Source organism: Aquarana catesbeiana, linkage group LG10 (assembly GCF_042186555.1).
Source record: "Aquarana catesbeiana isolate 2022-GZ linkage group LG10, ASM4218655v1, whole genome shotgun sequence".
Lineage (NCBI taxonomy): Eukaryota > Metazoa > Chordata > Amphibia > Anura > Ranidae > Aquarana > Aquarana catesbeiana.
The window spans coordinates 23402529-23421890 of record NC_133333.1 but is presented as its reverse complement, the minus strand read 5'-3'; the positions used below and the strand labels follow the sequence as shown (position 1 = coordinate 23421890).

General features: G+C 43.0%; 1 protein-coding gene across 2 annotated transcripts in view; it reads left to right on the top strand.

The window, feature by feature from the left end:
* Nucleotides 1-8057, top strand: part of LOC141110454 (B-cell receptor CD22-like) — a 29624-nt gene extending 21567 nt beyond the window's left edge. For both annotated transcript variants that reach the window (XM_073601804.1, XM_073601803.1), the window contains exons 8-11: nt 84-201; nt 1392-1425; nt 5279-5353; nt 7904-8057. In XM_073601804.1, coding sequence (XP_073457905.1) covers nt 84-201; nt 1392-1425; nt 5279-5353; nt 7904-7984 — 308 coding nt within the window. In that variant the 3' untranslated portion in view covers nt 7985-8057. The remainder of the gene's footprint in view (nt 1-83; nt 202-1391; nt 1426-5278; nt 5354-7903) is intronic.
* Nucleotides 8058-19362: the final 11305 nt, after the last annotated feature.

The window sequence follows — 19362 nt, the reverse complement described above, 5'->3', positions numbered from 1 at the left end:
CTTTGCTGTCTTGTTCTTTATGTAACATTGCTCATTGTTTGTACATGATCATTCATTGTACCTACTAACTTTCTTCTGCATAGATAGCTACACCATTGAAGACTCAACTGGCAACTGGGTATACAGTTTTATTTTAATTCTGATTCTGGGGATTTTGGCTGGAGTCATCTTTATAATTTTGATTGTCTACTTTGTTACAAGGTAAGTCAGCCAAGTTGCCCAAGGGAACTACAGCCAGATTTCAGTACAACCTACTTTTAGTCCTAGGACACCTTTGTGACCATTGGACCTCAATAAAAAGAAGCACAATGACCTGTGTTGGCCCCTAGGAGCCAATAAAAGCTTTTCTATCTTACTTTCCCATATTTTCAGGAAATAACAGCAAAATAGGGCATTATCAGGAGGTTTGGCCAAAACAGTATCACCCACAATCTCCTGCAGCCCAGGCTACAACTCTGGTGGTCCAAAGAGTGCGACTCGAAGGCTGTTCTCAGTTGCTTGGTAGCTGGTGCAGCTACAGTAAGATCACAAGGCCTGGTCTGCGAAAAGCCAGAGTCTAGAACCAATGACTACACATGTTTTTTCCTGGGTAGGTCACATGGTGGGAATGTCAACATTTGGGAATATATGTATCAGGAAAAATATATTTTCGTCCCTCTCATATCATATAACATGAAAACAGAAAAGTGACTGCAGAAAAAAGACTGAGTAGTCTATCGAGTATGCCTATTTTTTTGTTTGTTTTAGTTATTGATTTATTTTTCGTTAACTTCTTTGACTGTCTCACTACCTTTACTGGAAGTTTAGTCCAAGCATCAACTACCCTTTCAGTAATATATATCATATAACATAAGTAATCAGATGGTGCTAGAAGGTAAAAGTCCAAAAAAAATCGGCATTCTGCAGGATCTAATAAACATGTGAAGGCTTTATTTAGACATAGGTTAAAATACAAATTATTCAGACCCGCTAACTGCTTGAACCTTGCCATACGGAGCGGTTGTCTGAGCACTGGTGCATCTCATTACCTGCATTTAGAGATTGGGTTGAGTGCAATGCATCTCTTTTGCCTGTATGTGCTAAAAAGTATTGGAGATGGATAAAACAACCCATTTTGTTACACATAAATCATAAAATGTTCTTGCATTTCAATCAGCATAAAAGTTTATAAAACGAGAATGAAATAAAACAACTTAGAATTAAAATGTTTTAACAAGCTTTTTTAAATTGAAAGTTTTAATCCTGTATCATACACGTTGTAGTTTAAATTGATCTTTAATGGATTTGTGGTTTAGGTATGAACCTAAATTTAGCTTTTTACCCCTCTTTAGTGATAAGAAATAAATATTACTGCTAAACAGTAATATTATTATTATTATATTTTTCTATAGAACTAAAGCATGTCAAACATCATCAAGCAGTGAGGTACAGTATGTCATTTAAAGAAAATGTAGTGTTTTGCAAATTCTTTATTTTTCTTAATTTCTGTTTATAAAACCCAAATCTTACAAGAAGTGACTAATTTCCAACCTGAGAAAGGCCCTATGCTTCTCTTGTTGGGATACCCACCATCAAAAAACAAATCCCCAGTTCCCTCTAACATAATTCCCCAAGAAAATCTTCAATGAACCCTCCTGACGCTACTCATAGTCCGTAGGAACATCTTCAATCACTGGATCTCTCTCACGCCTCCGACCATAGGCATCGTTAATAGGGGGCTATTGAGGCTGGAGCCCCGAATGTGGGCTCAATAGCCCTGAGTGTCTAAGCAGGAAGTAGCAGTGGCGGTTGCCGCATTTTACTTTTGGTGTAATGCGCGGGGAGTCAGGAACGATTTGATCACAAGCAGGGCCGGCAAGGGTCACTATTCATAAGGCAGCATATGCGTCTTATTGTGCCAGGCTAGGGGGGCGATAAAATGCGCCTGTGAAGATATCCCAGCGCTCTGTGCAGAAATAGTTCTCTCTCTCTGTCCCCGTTCTGTCAGCCTGCTTTCTCCTGCTTTCTGTCTCCAGCCTGCAGTGCCGCCCTAGCAGCATCAGTGATCAGAGGAGGGGAGAGAGCCGGGACAAGGAGCAGCCAGCCGGCCCGAAAGTGCTGCATTAACATGGAACCGGCTGGGGCAGGTGAGATGGAAGCCCTGCATGTAACCCTGCCTGGGCTTGCTGCGATTTCCCCTCCCTCCTCCTCCTCCTGGATCATCAGAGATCTGTTGTGGGAGGACAGGCAGCATTTCCACTCTCCTCGAGGTGAGTCCTGAGTCCACCACCGCCGCTGGCTCAGGCAGCACGTTCAGCTGAATTAAAAAAAAAATTTGAACCTGCTGTCTGCATTGCATTGTGTACACAGGGGAACAGATATGTTGGGGGGGGGAGGACAGAGAGGAACTGATGTGCATGGGGGAGAACAGATGTGCAGGGGGATACAGAGAGAAACTGATTTGTGTGTGTGGGGGGGGGTTACAGTGGGGACCATGGGGTCTACATTGGAGAACAGAGGTGTTGGGGGGGTCTACATTGGAGAACAGAGGTGTGGGGGGTCTACATTGGAGAACAGAGGTGCGGGGAGGATACAGTGGAGAACAGAGGTGCAGGGGGGGTACAGTGGAGAACAGAGGTGCTGGGGGGGATACAGTGGAGAACAGAGGTGTGGGGGGTCTACATTGGAGAACAGAGGTGTGGGGGGTCTACATTTAAGAACACAGGTGCGGGGAGGATACAGTGGATAACAGAGGTGCGGGGGGGGGGTACAGTGGAGAACAGAGGTGCTGGGGGGGATACAGTGGAGAACAGAGGTGTGGGGGGTCTACATTGGAGAACAGAGGTGGGGGGGATACAGTGGAGAACAGAGGTGCTGGGGGGATACAATGGAGAACAGAGGTGCTGGGGGGATACAGTGGAGAACCGAGGTGCTGGGGGGGATACAGTGGAGAACAGAGGTGCTTGGGGGGATACAGTGGTGAACAGAGGTGCTTGGGGGATACAGTGGAGAACAGAGGTGCTGGGGGGATACAGTGGAGAACAGAGGTGCTGGGGGGGATACAGTGGAGAACAGAGGTGCTGGGGGGATACAGTGGAGAACAGAGGTGCTGGGGGGATACAGTGGAGAACAGAGGTGCTTGGGGGGATACAGTGGAGAACAGAGGTGCTTGGGGGATACAGTGGAGAACAGAGGTGCTGTGGGGATACAGTGGAGAACAGAGGTGCTGGGGGGATACAGTGGAGAACAGAGGTGCGGGGGGATACAGTGGAGAACAGAGGTGCGGGGGGGATACAGTGGAGAACAGAGGTGCTGTGGGGATACAGTGGAGAACAGAGGTGCTGGGTGGATACAGTGGAGAACAGAGGTGCGGGGGGGATACAGTGGAGAACAGAGGTTGGGGGGGGGATACAGTGGGGAACAGAGGTGCTGGGGGGAAACAGTGGAGAACAGAGGTGCTGGGGGGATACAGTGGAGAACAGAGGTGCGGGGGGAGTTACAGTGGAGAACAGAGGTGCTGGGGGGGATACAGTGGAGAACAGAGGTGCTGGGGGGGATACAGTGGAGAACAGAGGTGCTGGGGGGGGATACGGTGGAGAACAGAGGTGCGGGGGGGATACAGTGGGGAACAGAGTTGCTGGGGGGAGTGCAGAGGGGAACAGGCATTCAGGGTGGTACAATGATGAAAAGGTGCAAAGGGGACAACAGTGATGAAGCAATTGTGGTGATCTGATGTGTGAAAATACAGGAATTGGGGTGATCTGAGGTGTGGAGGTTCAAGTTCACCTTTGTAAAAAAAATGCAGATCTTTTTGCAGGTAAAAAAACGTTAATTTATTATTATTTTTATTAGGAGACTGTAAAGCATTGTCAGTGTATCTGCCTGCTCGTATGGACAGTCAGTTACACAGTTAGCCTGTCCATATACTACCCAGGTCAGTGTATGTAAGTCAGTGTATGTAGGTCAGGTAGGTCAGTGTATGTAGGTCAGTGTATGTAGGTCAGGTAGGTCAGTGTATGTAGGTCAGGTGGGTCAGCGTATGTAGGTCAGTGTATATATGTCAGGTAGGTCAGGTAGGTCAGTGTATGTAGGTCAGGTAGGTCAGTGTATGTAGGTCAGGTAGGTCAGTGTAGGTCAGGTGTGTCAGTGTATGTAAGTCAGGTAGGTCAGTGTAGGTCAGGTGTGTCAGTGTATGTAGGTCAGGTAGGTCAGGGTATGTATGTATGTCAGGTAGGTAGGTCAGTGTATGTATGCATGGGTCAGTGTATGTATGCATGTATGTCAGGTAGGTAGGCCAGTGTATGTTTGTCAGGTAGGTAGGCCAGTGTATGTATGTCAGGTAGGTAGGTCAGTGTAATGGTCAGTGTGTCAGGTAGGTGAGTTTAGTGGTCAGCATTGATGGGCACTGGTAAGCCAGGCAGCAACCAGCAAGTGAGCTTACCCCCAGCTACACAACCCCACTGCCCAGCCAAAAAAAAAGCCCGCGCCACATACACACACACACACCCCCGCCGTTGCCAGCCTTGGACTTTGGGCTGAAGCCCCTGGTCTTTTTGCCACCTAGCAACGCCCCTGCCTCCGACCATATCCGAAACTATAAGAAATCTCAAAACCCTGCTATGTCAAGACAAATTGGATGCCATGATCCTAAAAAAATGGACAAATAACAATTTCAAAAAAAGATGGTCGCCCTTTATCAAACACTGTTTGACATCTTCAGAAAAAACCTACTTAAATTAACCTTCCTTCTCATTTACCAAAAAGGGACTCATTTCAACCACGAAACCTCTTCAAGTATAACCATACCGAGCCATCTCTTAAGTCCCACCTCACAGAGGATCACTCTTTATGATACTGTTTGGATGTCTACATTATACATTATACATATGATCGCTATATGTTAGGACAACTAATAGGATTACATGTGGACTATTATTATTTTTATTACTATTCTATTCAGGTTTTTCATCTGGAGTCACCGCTGGGGGACAACCTCCAGCTGTCCCTATTCGGTTTCCCCTCTCCTCTCCCCTCCACTCCTCAACCTCCACAAATTACCCTTCTCCCTTCTACTCATCCCCAGCTATCCCCTCTTCTTCTCTTGTAAACGTATTTTCCACCCCTCTTCTTTTTGTAGTAATGTTTGCTATTATCTTTGCCGAGATTGTATACCTTTTCCTACAACAATGTATGAAATCTACTTCTTGTCAAAATTAATAAAGTATATAAAAAAAATAAATAAAAAAAACCCCAAATCTTAAGGAACTGCTTTTCTTTCTCTCTTTCTCCCCATTCCCAGAATTCACAACAACCAGATGCCACATATATGAATCTTGTGAAAACAGAGATTTCAAGTGATTATGATGCTCTAAAGGTAATGAAATAACCAATGTATTTCAATTCATCCAAAGAAATATACAGGTTCACCAAACAGCACAAATCATACTATTTATTCATTGACAACATTCAACTTCTTCAGTTGAACTTACAAAGACTCTCAGGCCCCATTCACACTTGTGTGACTTGTCATGTGGCTTTTGCACCCCCCCTCATGTTGAGGGCATGTGGCCTGGTATGGTTGGGGGGGACGCTCACTTGTCCGCCCCCCTTCCTTTCCTGGCCTGCAGGGTTGCATGCTCAGATAAGGGTCTGGTATGGATTTTGGTGGGGACTCCATGCTGTTTTTTATTTATTTTTTGTTGTTTTCATTTTGCCGGGGGGCTCTCCTAAAATCAATACCACACCCGAAGGGCCTGAAATGCATGGGACCCCACGCCATTTTTTCATTTATTTTATATTGCTAGCATTCTTTTTTTACATTCAGCTGACTATGGGGAAACCCACTGACAGCTGATGAGTCATAGGTTGTTAACGACATGGCAGCCGGCTTCCTGGCCCGCTCCTTAACAACCTGCTATTCTTCACACAGAATTTGAATCGGTCGATCAATTTTCAACTGCACATTCAAATTGTACAGAAAATTTGGTATTTGTTAGAAAATAAAGAAACCAATTACTTTTTCTTTTATCTCCTTTCTCTCTTTTACCTTTTCCCCCTATTCTCTCTCTCCTTTTTCAATTTACTCTTTATATAGTTCTGGTAGCAGAACTTTTATTTCCTTGGTTATCATTATACCAAAGGTACATAGTTCCAATATATAGTATAAGATTTTAGATTCTATAATAAATGAATTTTTTTTTTTTTTTTAATTAAAAACTATACTAAACTTTTTTTTTATCTGAGGTCATCTTATATTAACCTGGTCTAAGTTGGTTTTATCCTTTCTTATACAATGTATGACGTAATCTTTTGAGCCGTTAGATCTATGCTAAAATTGTTTTAGTTAACTACTTTTCTTTTATGTTGGAACTACAACTTAATATTATTACCATACATGTGATCTTTTCTTTTGCTGACACCATATGTACTTATGTAAGCTAATTATTAAAATTCAATAAACAAATTTGACAAGGAAAATAAAATAAAGAAACCAAAAAAAAAATGCATTTTTTCATTCTGCACATGATTAATGACTTTGTAGAGCACCAACAAACCATCATATTGGTCAAAGCCAAAGTCGTAAAAAAGTCACAATCATCAAATGTTGCATCAAGTCATAGGGTAAAGTCACAATGGAAATTACACAATTTTTAAGTGTGAATGGACTCTTAAACACATTGACACACACTGAGCACTGAAACCCCAACCAGGGAAACAACTACACAGTAGAGCAGTTTCTTATTGCTCCTATGCTGGTCTGGATGCAGATTTTTTTGACCAGATTGGGTCTTTTTTTTTTCTTCTCAGACCAGTTACAGGAGAGATTCATCTGCTAATCTGTTTAGATACATATCTTCTGGCTGGAGATAAAGTGCTTGAATTTGTGCCTGGGCACACAGGAATTTACATAAGAGCAATGGAAGAATTTGAATATTGGCAATTAATAGTATGATCTGTGCTATTCGTTGCAAATTGGTTTTGCTCTGTTTTTAAAGTCTTCAGTGTTCCTGGATACGTTCATGGGCTGCAAAGTTCAAAGTGGTTGTAAAGGCAGAAGGTTTTTTTATCTTAATGCATTCTATGCGTTAAGATAAAAAAACCTTCTGTGTGTGTAGCAGCCTCCCCAGCCCCACTAATTACTTACCTAAGCCCCTTTTCTCTCCAGTGATGTCCACAGATACCTAAGCCGTCCGGGAAACTCTTCCTGATTGGCTGAGACACAGCAGCAGTGCCATTGGCTCCTGCGGCTGTCAAAGTCAGTCAGCCAATCAGAGGAGAAAGGGGGCGGGCCAGGTCGGGGCTCTGTGTCTGAATGGATAAACTGAGCTCGGCTCGGGTGCCCCCGTAGAAAGTTGCTGGCTGAGGGGGCACTTGATAGGAGGGAGGGGCCATGAGCAGCAAAGAGGGACCCAAGAAGAGGAGGATCTGGGCTGCTCTGTGCAAAATCAACTGCACAGAGCAGGTAAGTAATTAGGGGGGGGGGGGGCTGGAGAGGCTGCTACACACACAGAAGGTTTTTTTATCTTAACGCATAGAATGCATTAAGATAAAAAAAACCTTCTGCCTTTACAACCATTTTAAACTTAAACTTAGTTATTTTTCAAAAAACAAACAAACAAGACTTTACAATCACTTTAACTTAAGGATCTCCTAGATTGATTTTGTCTAGTGCACTGGCTATTGGAAGTCTGACAGTTTTAGTGGTGAGCATTTTCTATTTCAAATCTGTTGCCATTGTGACATCTACAACATAGAAGTACACCATTCTAAAGAAACAGCTTAGGTTAAATGTACTAAACCTAGACTTATAATATGCACGGCAATGCTAAGTGATAGAGAGTCATACAATCTTATTTTTTTGGTTGCCCATCTAGAGAAAACGCTTTAATCAAATAAATAATGCATCTAATTTTTTTTACTACAGACATCATTCTCCCTTCAACCTGCCACTGAAAGAAGAGTCGTGCCTTCAGATCATCATTATGAAAATTTTGAAAGAAAATAACAAAAGAAAATCCTGAGTTTCTAGGGATCTACTGTCTGAATTTGTAAATGGCCATAAATATATTATTTCTGTACCTCCTGCACCTGGTTTGTTGGCTGTGAAACCCCAGAAGGAGGAAGTGAGGAGAGGGAGTCTCAGCCGAATGTCCTGTCCATGTTGTTAGATCCTGGACCAGGGAAGACTATTTCACAAATATTCCTATGGTCTAGTAGCCTAACTGCAGCTGCTCAGTGTATGTTTGCATTATTGTGACAAACAGAATATCTATGCTCGGGTATCTGTTATGGCTATTTCACATGCACAGTGCCAGAAAACTAGGTCTGTGCTACTATGTGTAATGGTCACCTTCCAGTATTTTGGTAAGTGAACCTGTTTATCGATATAGAGTTCATTTGCAGATCTAGTTTTTGTTAACCCAGTTCCTTCTGATCTAGGATTCTATAGCTAGTTTTAGCTTAGGGCTCCATAACCAGCATAGGCTAGAACCAAGTTAGGCTTCTGTGGCCACGTTATGTCTTAGAGGTCTAGTGGCATGTCAGATTAGAAACTATTAGGGAGTGACTAAAGAGTAGATAGGCTTATTGGCAGTTCCAGTGCCACACCATCAATTTCTGCTCGTAAGAAGCTCCATTCCAGGCTGTTTGGACAACAGGTGTAGGAATCATGTATCATATTTTAAGTGCCTCCAACAAAGTGAAATGACACTTTGCTACAATGTAAAGTAGTGAGTGTACAGATTGTATAACTGTAAATTTGCTGTCCCCTCAAAATAACTCAACACACAGCCATTAATGTCTAAACCGCTGGCAACAAAAGTGAGTACACTCCTAAGTAAAAATTGTCCAAATTGGCCCCAAATTGGGCCCAAATATTTATGGCCACCATTATTTTCCATCACTGCCTTAACCCTCTTGGACATGGAGTTTAGCAGACCTTCGCAGGTTGCCACTGGAGTCCTCTTCCACTCCTACATGACAAGATCAGCTGGTGGATGTTAGAGACCTTGTGCTCCTCCACCAGCCATTTGAGGACGCCCTACAGATGCTCAATAGGGTTTAGGTCTGAAGACATGCTTGGCCAGTCCACCACCTTTACTGTCAGCTTCTTTAGAGGGCAGCGGTCGCCTTAAAGGTGTGTTTGGGGTCGTTATCATGTTGGAATACTGCCCTGCGGCCCAGTCTCTGAAGGGAGGGGATCATGCTCTGCTTCAGTATGTCACAGTACATGTTGGCATTCATGGCTCCCTCAATGAACTGTAGCACCCCAGTGCTGGCAGCACTCATGCAGCCCCAGACAATGACACTCCCACCACCATGCTTGACTGTAGGCAAGACACACTTGTTTTTCTACTCCTCATCTGGTACCTGCCACACACACTTGACACCATCTGAACCAAATAGGTTTATCTCGGTCTCATCAGACCACAGGACATGGTTCCAGTAATCAATATCCTTAGTCTGCTTGTCTTCAGCAAACTGTTTGCAGGTTTTCTTGTGCATCATCTTTAGAAGAGGCTTCCTTCTGGGATGACAGCCATGCAGGCCAATTTGATGCAGTGTGCGGCGTATGGTCTGAGCACTGATAGGCTGACCCCCCGACCCTTCAACCTCTGCAGCAATGCTGGCAGCACTCATACGTCTATTTCCTGAAGACAACCTCTGGCTATGACGCTGAGCATGTGAACTCAACTTCTTTGGTCGACTATGGTGAGGCCTGTTACGGAAGGAACCTGTCCTGTTAAACCGCTGTATGGTCTTGGCCACCGTGCTGCAGCTCAGTTTCAGGGTCTTGGCAATCTTCTTATAGCCTAGGCCATGTTTATGGCCTAGGCTATAAGACAAATCTTTTTTTCAGATCCTCAGAGAGTTCTTTGCCATGTGGTGCCATGTTGAACTTCCAGTGACCAGTATGGGAGAGTGAGAGCGATAACACCAAATTTAACACACCTGATTCCCATTCACACCTGAAACCTTGAAACACTAATAAGTCACATAACACTGGGGAGGGAAAATGGCTAATTGGGCCCAATTTGGACATTTTCACTTAGGGGTGTACTCACTTTTGTTGCCAGCGGCTTAGACATTAATGGCTGTGTGTTGAGTTATTTTGAGAGGACAGTAAATTTACACTGTTATACAAGCTGTACACTCACTACTTTACATTGTAGCAAAGTGTCATTTCTTCAGTGTTGTCACATGAAAAGATATAATAAGATATTTACAAAAATACTCTCTTTTGTGAGATACTGTATATATTTTATAGATATATTTTTTACATTAATATTTTTAAATTGTTGTGTAGAGTAGGGAGATTAGTCTCACTGGTGAGATCTCCCCTTACTTTCTGTCCAAGGAGCACAATAGGAAGAAAGGTCTTTTCAAACTGAAGATTGTCACCAAAACAGACTTTTCTGGAGTTCCCTACTATTTCTGTTCCCATGACAGCTTACAAAAATTGGCATGTCATTGTTTTTTTTTTGGGGGGGGGTGCCTAGTTTTGACAGGTACCTGCTTCCACTTCCACTCAGGCCGCCTAGGTGGCTCAAGTGGAAGTTCTCCTCTCCCCCTCCCTGCAATCTTCTGGCACAGGTCACAGGTCCCACAAGATTGCCCAGCCATTCAGGACGCACAGCGTGGCTCGCGCATGCGCAGTGCGCACCCGGCTGTGAAGCAGCAAGCTGTCACAGCCGGGTGCCCACACTAGTGATGCAGCGCCAGGGAGAGGCAGGGGAGAGAACCGAGGCTTTGGCCGGCTGCATCGCTGGATCGTGGTACAGGGTAGTGTATGTTTATTTTATCCTTTTATTTTTTTATGTACGTTTTGAAGCTACTGACTTTTAATAAACACAAAAACAGCTGGAACTCCGCTTTTAGAACAAAGCTTTAGATATAGTTAAAAAAGTAATATAATAACATTATTGTCAGGCAACTACTAACAATGAGGCATACATGCTAGCAAAAAAAAAAAAACTGCTTCTTTTGTCCAGCAAAGATCTCCACATAGGGTTATAATTTTAGCTCTTTTTATTCTATAAAACAGATTTTACAGCATATTATTGGTATAAAATCAAATATGTCCTCTTCCAATGATAATTTTGTATCTCAAGCCAAATCTGTACTAAAACATTATATAGCAAACTGTGAGGGATACAGCTACATTCACCTCAACTATAACAAATTAAAATTTATATACACTTTAACTCAGGGGTGTCCAACCTACGGCCCATGATGGCTATGAATGCGGCTTAACACAAAAACAAAATCGTAAACCTACCTAAAAAGGTTGATGAAAATTTTTTTGGGTAAAATTGAGAACACATGTGGCCGAAAGACAATTTTGACAGTGTCTCTTTACTGGACTTTTATACGTTTTATCTTCCCAAAGAAAAATCTCCCACTCTTCACAACCATGCCTTGTTCATGTCATCAGTTTTTAGCATCATCTATATTTGTGAGGAACTATTTTCAAGGGCGAAGCACACGAAGCGCAGAATTAGTACCCAAATATTTAATAAGGACCTTGAAAATTCATTGAGAATTGCTACTCCATCCATCCAACCAGATTTTGATGAGTTATGCCGAGTACACATGGGCGGACTTTTCGACGGACTTTCCGACGGACTTTCGAATGAACGGACTTGCCTACATACGATCAACCAAAGTCTGACGGATTTGTAAGTGATGACGTAGGACCGGACTAAAATAAGGAAGTTGATAGCCAGTAGCCAATAGCTGCCCTAGCGTCGGTTTTTGTCCGTCGGACTAGCATACAGACAAGCGGACTTTTCGACCGGACTCGAGTCCGTCGGAAAGATTTGAAACGTTTTATTTCTAGGTCCGTCTGACTTTTGGGAAAAAAAAGTCCGCTGGAGCCCACACACGGTCGAATTGTCCGACGAAGTCCAGTCCGCAGGACCTAGTCCATCGAAAAGTCCCCTCGTGTGTACGCGGCGTTAGTTTATCAAGAACAGTGTCAGATATTGCACTAGATTTATGTTGCCCTCTTTTACTTTTATAATAAAAAAAATTACAAAAAAAGTTTTATTACTTAGATAACTACATTATCTATATCAGTGATTGTTAACTTGTGATCTGAACTACTTTTTCTGTTCCTGAGCTATCCTTATTGGTAAGGTAATATATTTTATGGGCGGCCCAAGACAATTCCTCTTCTTCCAATATGGCCCAGGAAGGTCAAAAGGTTGGAAAACCCAATCTCAATGAAGAGAAGTGGCAACCTGGGTCTTTGAGTTGAGCGGACCTGATGGGGAACATATTTTAAATAACCAGGGATGTGAGGTCCCAAAAGATCCAGAACACCCTTGAGCACCTAGAATAAAATATTTTCGGGTAAAACACAAAAACAAGTAATTTATTAAAATGCAAAATCAACAAATTATCTACATGAAATAATTTTAAATAAAATTTAGTTACTAGGGGACTAGTACTAGTACCAGCCACAAATAAATCCTTTAGCCAAACTTATTTTTTTATATTTGCCCAGATAAATTTTCGAGTTGAGGGCTATAGCTATTGCAAAAGAGGCCTGAGGAATTTAGGGAAAATAACCACAGTACCAGAGTCTAGCAACGCCCCTACAAATTACATTTACACCAACTGGGAGATATAGCTACAAGAATCCGCCCATCACCGAATAAATGCAAATCAAAACAAGCGACCTGACGTGCTGCATGTAACTTGATGTGAACACAAGCAACAAGATAGCACACACTGCTTACCAGAATGCAGACCTGATGAGGAACTGCTAGGAAGACGCCAGACTTGTCGCTGTCTTCTTGCACCGAAAAAACAGTAAAAACATATGGGGCTATGAAAAAGACCAATAGTAATTGGCTTCATCCCACTATCAACTAAATTTAAGCCCCGTAGGGGACAACACAAAAAAAATTCTTAGCATATCACCATCATAGCCATTGTCCACTGAACTACAAACTAGCCTATGTCATCACCACCTTATGTCCAACCGTAGTAATTTTGGGAGCTAAAAACTTTATTCCAATAAGATATCCACAGTAGGCTACCTTTACCCACCTGAGTACAAGCCTTTAATACCCTTTCATTACTAGGACATTTATCAGTTCTGTGATACTTTGAAAATGACTCAACACTGTACCCAATTGATCTTAAACCTGCTGTTTTTAAACATAGGTGGAAGTAATAAAGTGATACATCTTGACATCACCAGTACCTATTTACTCAATGCAGGTTCTTTTTTTTTTTTAGATTTTACAAAATATTATTTTTTTTGTGTTTTTTTTGTGCACTAAACATTTTTAAATTGATGTTTTCTGAAGCTATAGATTTGGTAAACAGCTACAATAATATGGTAATAAATTGCATCTACAATCATTTTACTTTATGGGTCCTCTGCGTTCCGAAAATATGTAGTGTTTTGGAGGTTTAAGTGCACTTTCATATGTGTGCAAAATAAAAAAAAGAGAGAAAAGATAGTATAATGTGAAACAGACCCATCCAAAAGAAGAACTTTCATTTCCAGGGTGTTACAAACCAAATTAGTTGCAATAAGAAATGCCCATAAATGTGAAATAACACTGAAATTATTCAAGGAAAGGAAATGACCATTATCATTAATTATGTTCACCAAAAGCTAATGAAATAGTTCCAAAGAAAGACCGTGGGGCTAATTCACTAAAGGCAAATAGCATAGGTGTGCGCAGCCTATTGTATTAGTGTGTGCACCCCAAACCTATTAAAACATGGACGGTGTTAGTAGGGCAGTGGATGGTGTCAGTAGAGAAGAAGATTTGAAAGTAGGGCAATGGACGGTGTCAGTAGTTTTTTATTTTTATTCTTTTTTTATTATTTTTGAAAAAATATTTTAGGAGCCCCATTTGGGGGCTTTGGTGAAATATCAGCAGGGGGGATCTGCACCACACGGGGTGATTAGGGTGTTCCCAGGCACACCTGGCGCACCCCCTGCGCACGCCTATGGCAAATAGACTGTTCACTTTGCAATGGAATTTTCCAGCAAACACATTTCAGGGGCAAATCCTGCCCCCCCCACTTCATCAGGTTTCGGTAATGTTTGCAAATGTTTGAGATGCAAATGCAGAGAAACCTTAAACCTATTGCTTTCCAAGGAAATCAGACGGGGCGGAAAAATGTCAATGGCACAGCTACAACAAACCATCCCGTCTTGGTGCTCCTTCTTTTGGTTTAAGCTCTGAGTGATGTTCCTGTGTGCCCATTGGAGGGTAGACCTGGTTGCATGTGAACCATCTTACCAGTGTCTTTGAGCTTTTACACTGATGGTCATCCTTGTCTTTACTACTCTACATCAATAAATATTGAATTCCCAGTGCCTCTTGGACATATCCCCTTGATCCTGGAATATAGGAGCGTCAAAGATAAGTGGCATATGTGGGATAAAATTTATGTGTAGTTCCACTTTAAATCCCATCTTCCATTCAGATATTTTTTTCAATATCTTCTGGAGCAGGGATATACTAATCTACGTCCATCATCCATATCCCTTGTGCCATTTGCTGGGACCTGCTAATCCAGTGGTTCTCAACCTGGGGGTCGGGACCCCCTCGGGGGTCGAATGACGATTTGCCAGGGGTCACGGAATCCTGGACTGTTCCTGAAGCCCACAGCGCTCTCCAACCTCCTTGCGGTTGCCCAGCTGGGCTGTTCATGTAACCTGCGGCCGCCCACACAGCCTCTTCGCAGCTGCCCATTCAGTTGACGGCATGGCTGGGGGGCAAGAACTAGAGGTCAGCTGACTGGTGAGGAATGTAAAGTGGGAGAGGCTGGAGGTGACCCTATCTCCTGATTTCGTGGAGACATGAAGCAAAAAAAAGTTCCAAATCCCAATTAAAGTTCTCGTGCTCTACAGCGTGGATATGAATCCGTGCTTGATAAGTGCTTGATATGTGCTCACAGGACGGTACCCCCACATGGATGTGAACTCACCCCTCCAAATGGGCCAACTATTTCTAGTTTGGTCGAACACGCATGTGGGGCAGTCCCCGTGGATTTTCCGTGGACTGATGTGGTTTGGGATCGATACTTCCTCATATGACTGGATATGATAAAGAGGGCCTCATTCCTCTATATACTAGTGTTGTTTGGGGTAGATGCTCCTCATGCAAATGACAGAAAAAGCCTCATTGCGCAGCAATGTTTTTAAAACATTTATTCCATATAAAAAACATAATAATTAAACTCACATGTAAGAGTGCCTGTAAACCTGGCACCCGGGATGAACAGCAGGTAAGTTCCCAGGAAATCTGCCCAAATGTATGCCGCCGGCGCGGTATGCTGGTTGATTTCCGGGACTGGAGGTGTGTCACGATGACACGATGCTGCGGACCAACCTCTACACGCGTTTCAGCCAATCAAACGGCGCCGTCTTCAGGAAGAAGGTTCATTTGATTGGCTGAAACACGCGTAGAAGTTTGTGGCACTAAGCGTAAATTATCTGCATGGGACTTTTTAACGATTTAAAGTGGCATCAGGTTTCAAATGTGATATTTGTTCAACATTTGTGGGGTACACTTAGCGCGGTACATCCTAAAATGTACCATAAGGGGTTTTAATACTGTACGAGTGGAAGGGACTCAGGGAGCACTAAATATCCGTGGGTTAGGGGCACAATTACTTCTTTCTTATTCTTGCCTGACAACCTACGCTACGAAAATAATTTTACTGTTAGGGGTTCCCACAACTTGGGAAATTTTATCAAGGGGTCACGGCACTAGAAAGGTTGAGAACCACTGTGCTAATCCAATGATGCAGATAAAGAAACAGAAAGTGAAAAAAAATTGACTTTTTTAGGGCTGTCCTCAATAAATTGGCGCTGGTACTCTGATTCCGTTGGCTGGCCTTTACACAGAAGACTGTGACCAATATATTTTATTATATATATATATATATATATATACCATCTTAGAGGCCATCCACACAGGATTCATTGTCCAGCCATATATGTACTTATGGAACAATGTTTACATAACTTTGGTCGTTTGACATGTTTTTAGGATGTTGTTTAACCACTTACCGACCACCCATCACAGTTATACTGCAGCAAGGTGGCTTGGCCGCGTGAATCATCGTAGGTGTATGTGGGTACGTGCACTAGCCTGATTGGCCAGCGGGGGGAGCCATTCGGTGGGTCCAGCAGACACGATGTTCGCTGGCCGCCCGTGATCGCTCCACACAGAGACAGAACGGGCCTCCGCCAAAGTAAACAAGGCAGATCTCCAGATGACAGGGGATGACACGGGGTCTTTTTTTCCTGCTATGCAGGAAGATGGATCTCTATGTTGTCTCAGTCAGACAGTCTCCCATACAGTTAGCAAACACACCCAAGGAACACAATTAACCCCTTAATCGTCCCTGGTGTTAACCCCTTCCCTGCCAGTGTCATTTATACAGTGATCAGTGCATATTTTTAGCACTGGTCACTATAATAATGTCACCGGTCCCCAAAAAAGTGTCAAACACGTCCGATCTGTCTGCCCCAATGCCGCAGTCCCGCTAAAAGAACGCTGATCACCGCCATTACTAGAAAAAAAATAATAAAAATGCCATAAATCTATCCCCTATTTTGTATACACTATAACTTTTGCGCAAACCAATAAATATACGCTTATTGGGATTTTTTTATCAAAAATATGCAGAATACATATTGGCCTAAACTGATAAAGAAATTATATTTTTTACATTTTTTTATTGTGTATGTTTTATAGCAGAAAGTAATAAAAAAAATTTTTTTTTTCAAAATTGTCCTCTGTTTTTTGTTTATACAAAAAGTGGTAGCAATCAGCGCAAACAAATAATATGATGATAATATTGCAAGCTGAACACTAAGGGTTAACGCCAAGCCCATATAACATATCAAAAACACAAATTAAGTGCAGCGCAAATAATATAAAGTCCATATATGAGGGAAATACAATTCTCCTGAAGTACAATACTCCTTCCTATTATGGGAACATTTTATGATCTTTAATAAATAAATTACTTCATGGCTGCTCCACACGGATCGCTCTTAGATGTTTTTTCCCCTTCTTTTACTTCACACTGAGAGTCCATCTGCTCATTGGAGACATTTGCCGGGAATAAGCGAAGATCACTGGAGGATCTGAGCTGTGTACATCCAGGATTCTGGAATCCATGCCTTGCATGACCTTCCATCTGGTAAGCATTTTTATATGCACATTAGTGGAGAAGATCTCGTGGTTTTTTGTTTATAGTCAGTTAAGTCAGTTTTTTCACTTTCTTTACATATGTTTGGATGTGGTGCCACACTATGCTATGTGTTTGTCTCCATTTCCCGAAGATGCAGATGCTGAGAGGACCTCACCACAAGACGGCCAATAGGAAGTGCCCACATCAAGAGGACACCAGAAGTATGAGCCTACCTCTAGAAGACTCGGGACCAGAATGCCACATGACCGTAGATTTAGGTGAAGAAAAGGGGTATTTAATTTGTTTTCAATTTGTTTTCATAGCAATGATTTTTTTTATAGAGAGAACCCAGAGAGTAGCTTTAACATAATACCTGATGATCCTACAATGAATGTCCTCAGGCACTTCTTGTTATAGGGTGACTTCACTTCGTCCCTGTCTTCCAATTCTCTTTTGTTGTCACCCTTCAACAAGGGCATGCATTATATGCAGCCATGGACCACTGCTGTCACCATCAGGAAAGTGAGGGGGGCAGGTTTGTTTGCCGCCCCCCCCCCCCCAAAAAAAAAAAAAAAATATTGAGCACCAGCCGCTATCTGCTGAGACCATAGTGTGAGAGGAGGACATCCTGGGCACACCCCCTGAGGAGACATTATCACAGCACCCTGTACTCACAGTGTTATGATGCAGAGAGTGACACTGATAACATCACACAGAATTCTAGCGGCTCTTATAAAAAACAACCTGAAGGGGAAGTGGTCACATTCAGCAGAGATAGTATAATAACCACTGATAAATGTTTCACTTCCTGCTGCATGTAGCCGAAGGTGTGACCCGGTTGAACACTGAGTCAAACCTTCGTCTTTGCCCTGGTCATTCGGCAAACCTCTAAACGAGCAAAACGTAGTCTGAACACTGAGGTTGATTTACCAAATATACTGTACACTGCAAATGCAGATGGGCTAGATCTGAGGGGAAGCTCTGAAATGAGGGAAAGCTCTGCTGCTTTCTGTTTTAATCTTTGTATTCAGTTTCCAAAATAACAGTATCAACATTACAGTTTAATCCAAGAAAAATTGCAATATGGTTCAGTCATCATAGACTATAAACAAGCAGTTGTCAGTGGTAGCATATCTGAAGGGTAAGGAGTTAAGGCAGGAATCCATGGGAGCCCAACAGTAAAGGTCAGGGTCTGCACCGAAGTGGTCCACTATGAGACCTGTGTTGCAAGACCTGTTTGGTTGTTTCCCAAAGAGAGGCCAAGCACCCAATGGGCCTTACAGCCATCTAACATTATATGTTCAGTGGGAGGGGGTTCAGGCAGAGCTACACCCACCCACCGCACCACTAAAGACTCATTTATACCTGCTTCGTCTTCAACACACATTAGCGGCTAGTTTATACTTGTTTCAAAACAAGGCTTTTTTCAAAGCCTCCATAGAAGTGTAGCACTGGTAGATTTCTAATCTACCGCTTATAGGTAAATTTAATGGATCATCTTTGCTATACATTGTTCAGGTTTAATCTAAGGTTAGATTAGCCTCTGTTCCAGCTTGGCTGTGTTGCGTGCAGTTCCACATTGCGCCTGTTGGTGTCGTTGTCATCATGGGTCAATGTTGGAAAGCAACAAGCTGAAGTGTATGAGTGCTCTTCTGTCCCGGAGATAACTCGGCGGAGGTGGTCATCCGAGTTGCATTCTGGGAGAGGGTATTTATGGGGCAGACGCCATGTTTCGGGGAGCTTTTTGCCTCGTAGCCCTCCTGGTCTAGAGATATGTGTCAGTGAGTGCTATCTCGTAGCCCTCCGGCTTGGAGGGTTACGCCGCTGCAGCCGGGTGGGTAGGCCAAGAAGTCTGTCTGATGCCTGCTACTGCTGGGATGGTCCTTTGCTGTCTGTCCTGCGGGAAGAAGCCAGACAATTGAGAAGAATCCAGGGGAGGACCCGTCTTGGAAGGGACTATGCGGAGCGCTGGTCTAGAGAGGGGCCTGGTGACTCAATTGGAGGACGCATCCTAAATTACCCTACCACACAAGTACTGCCGGGTCGGCTTAAAGGTTCCGGTACTGTGTTTGCTGTTCATCGAAAACTACTACATCCTGTGGCAGAGGATCGTATGAGTTTGTCCCACCAAAGTCTGTGACAGAGACTTTTTGTTCGTGCTGCGTTCCGGCTGCAAGGTCAGTGAGAGAAACCTATCGGGGC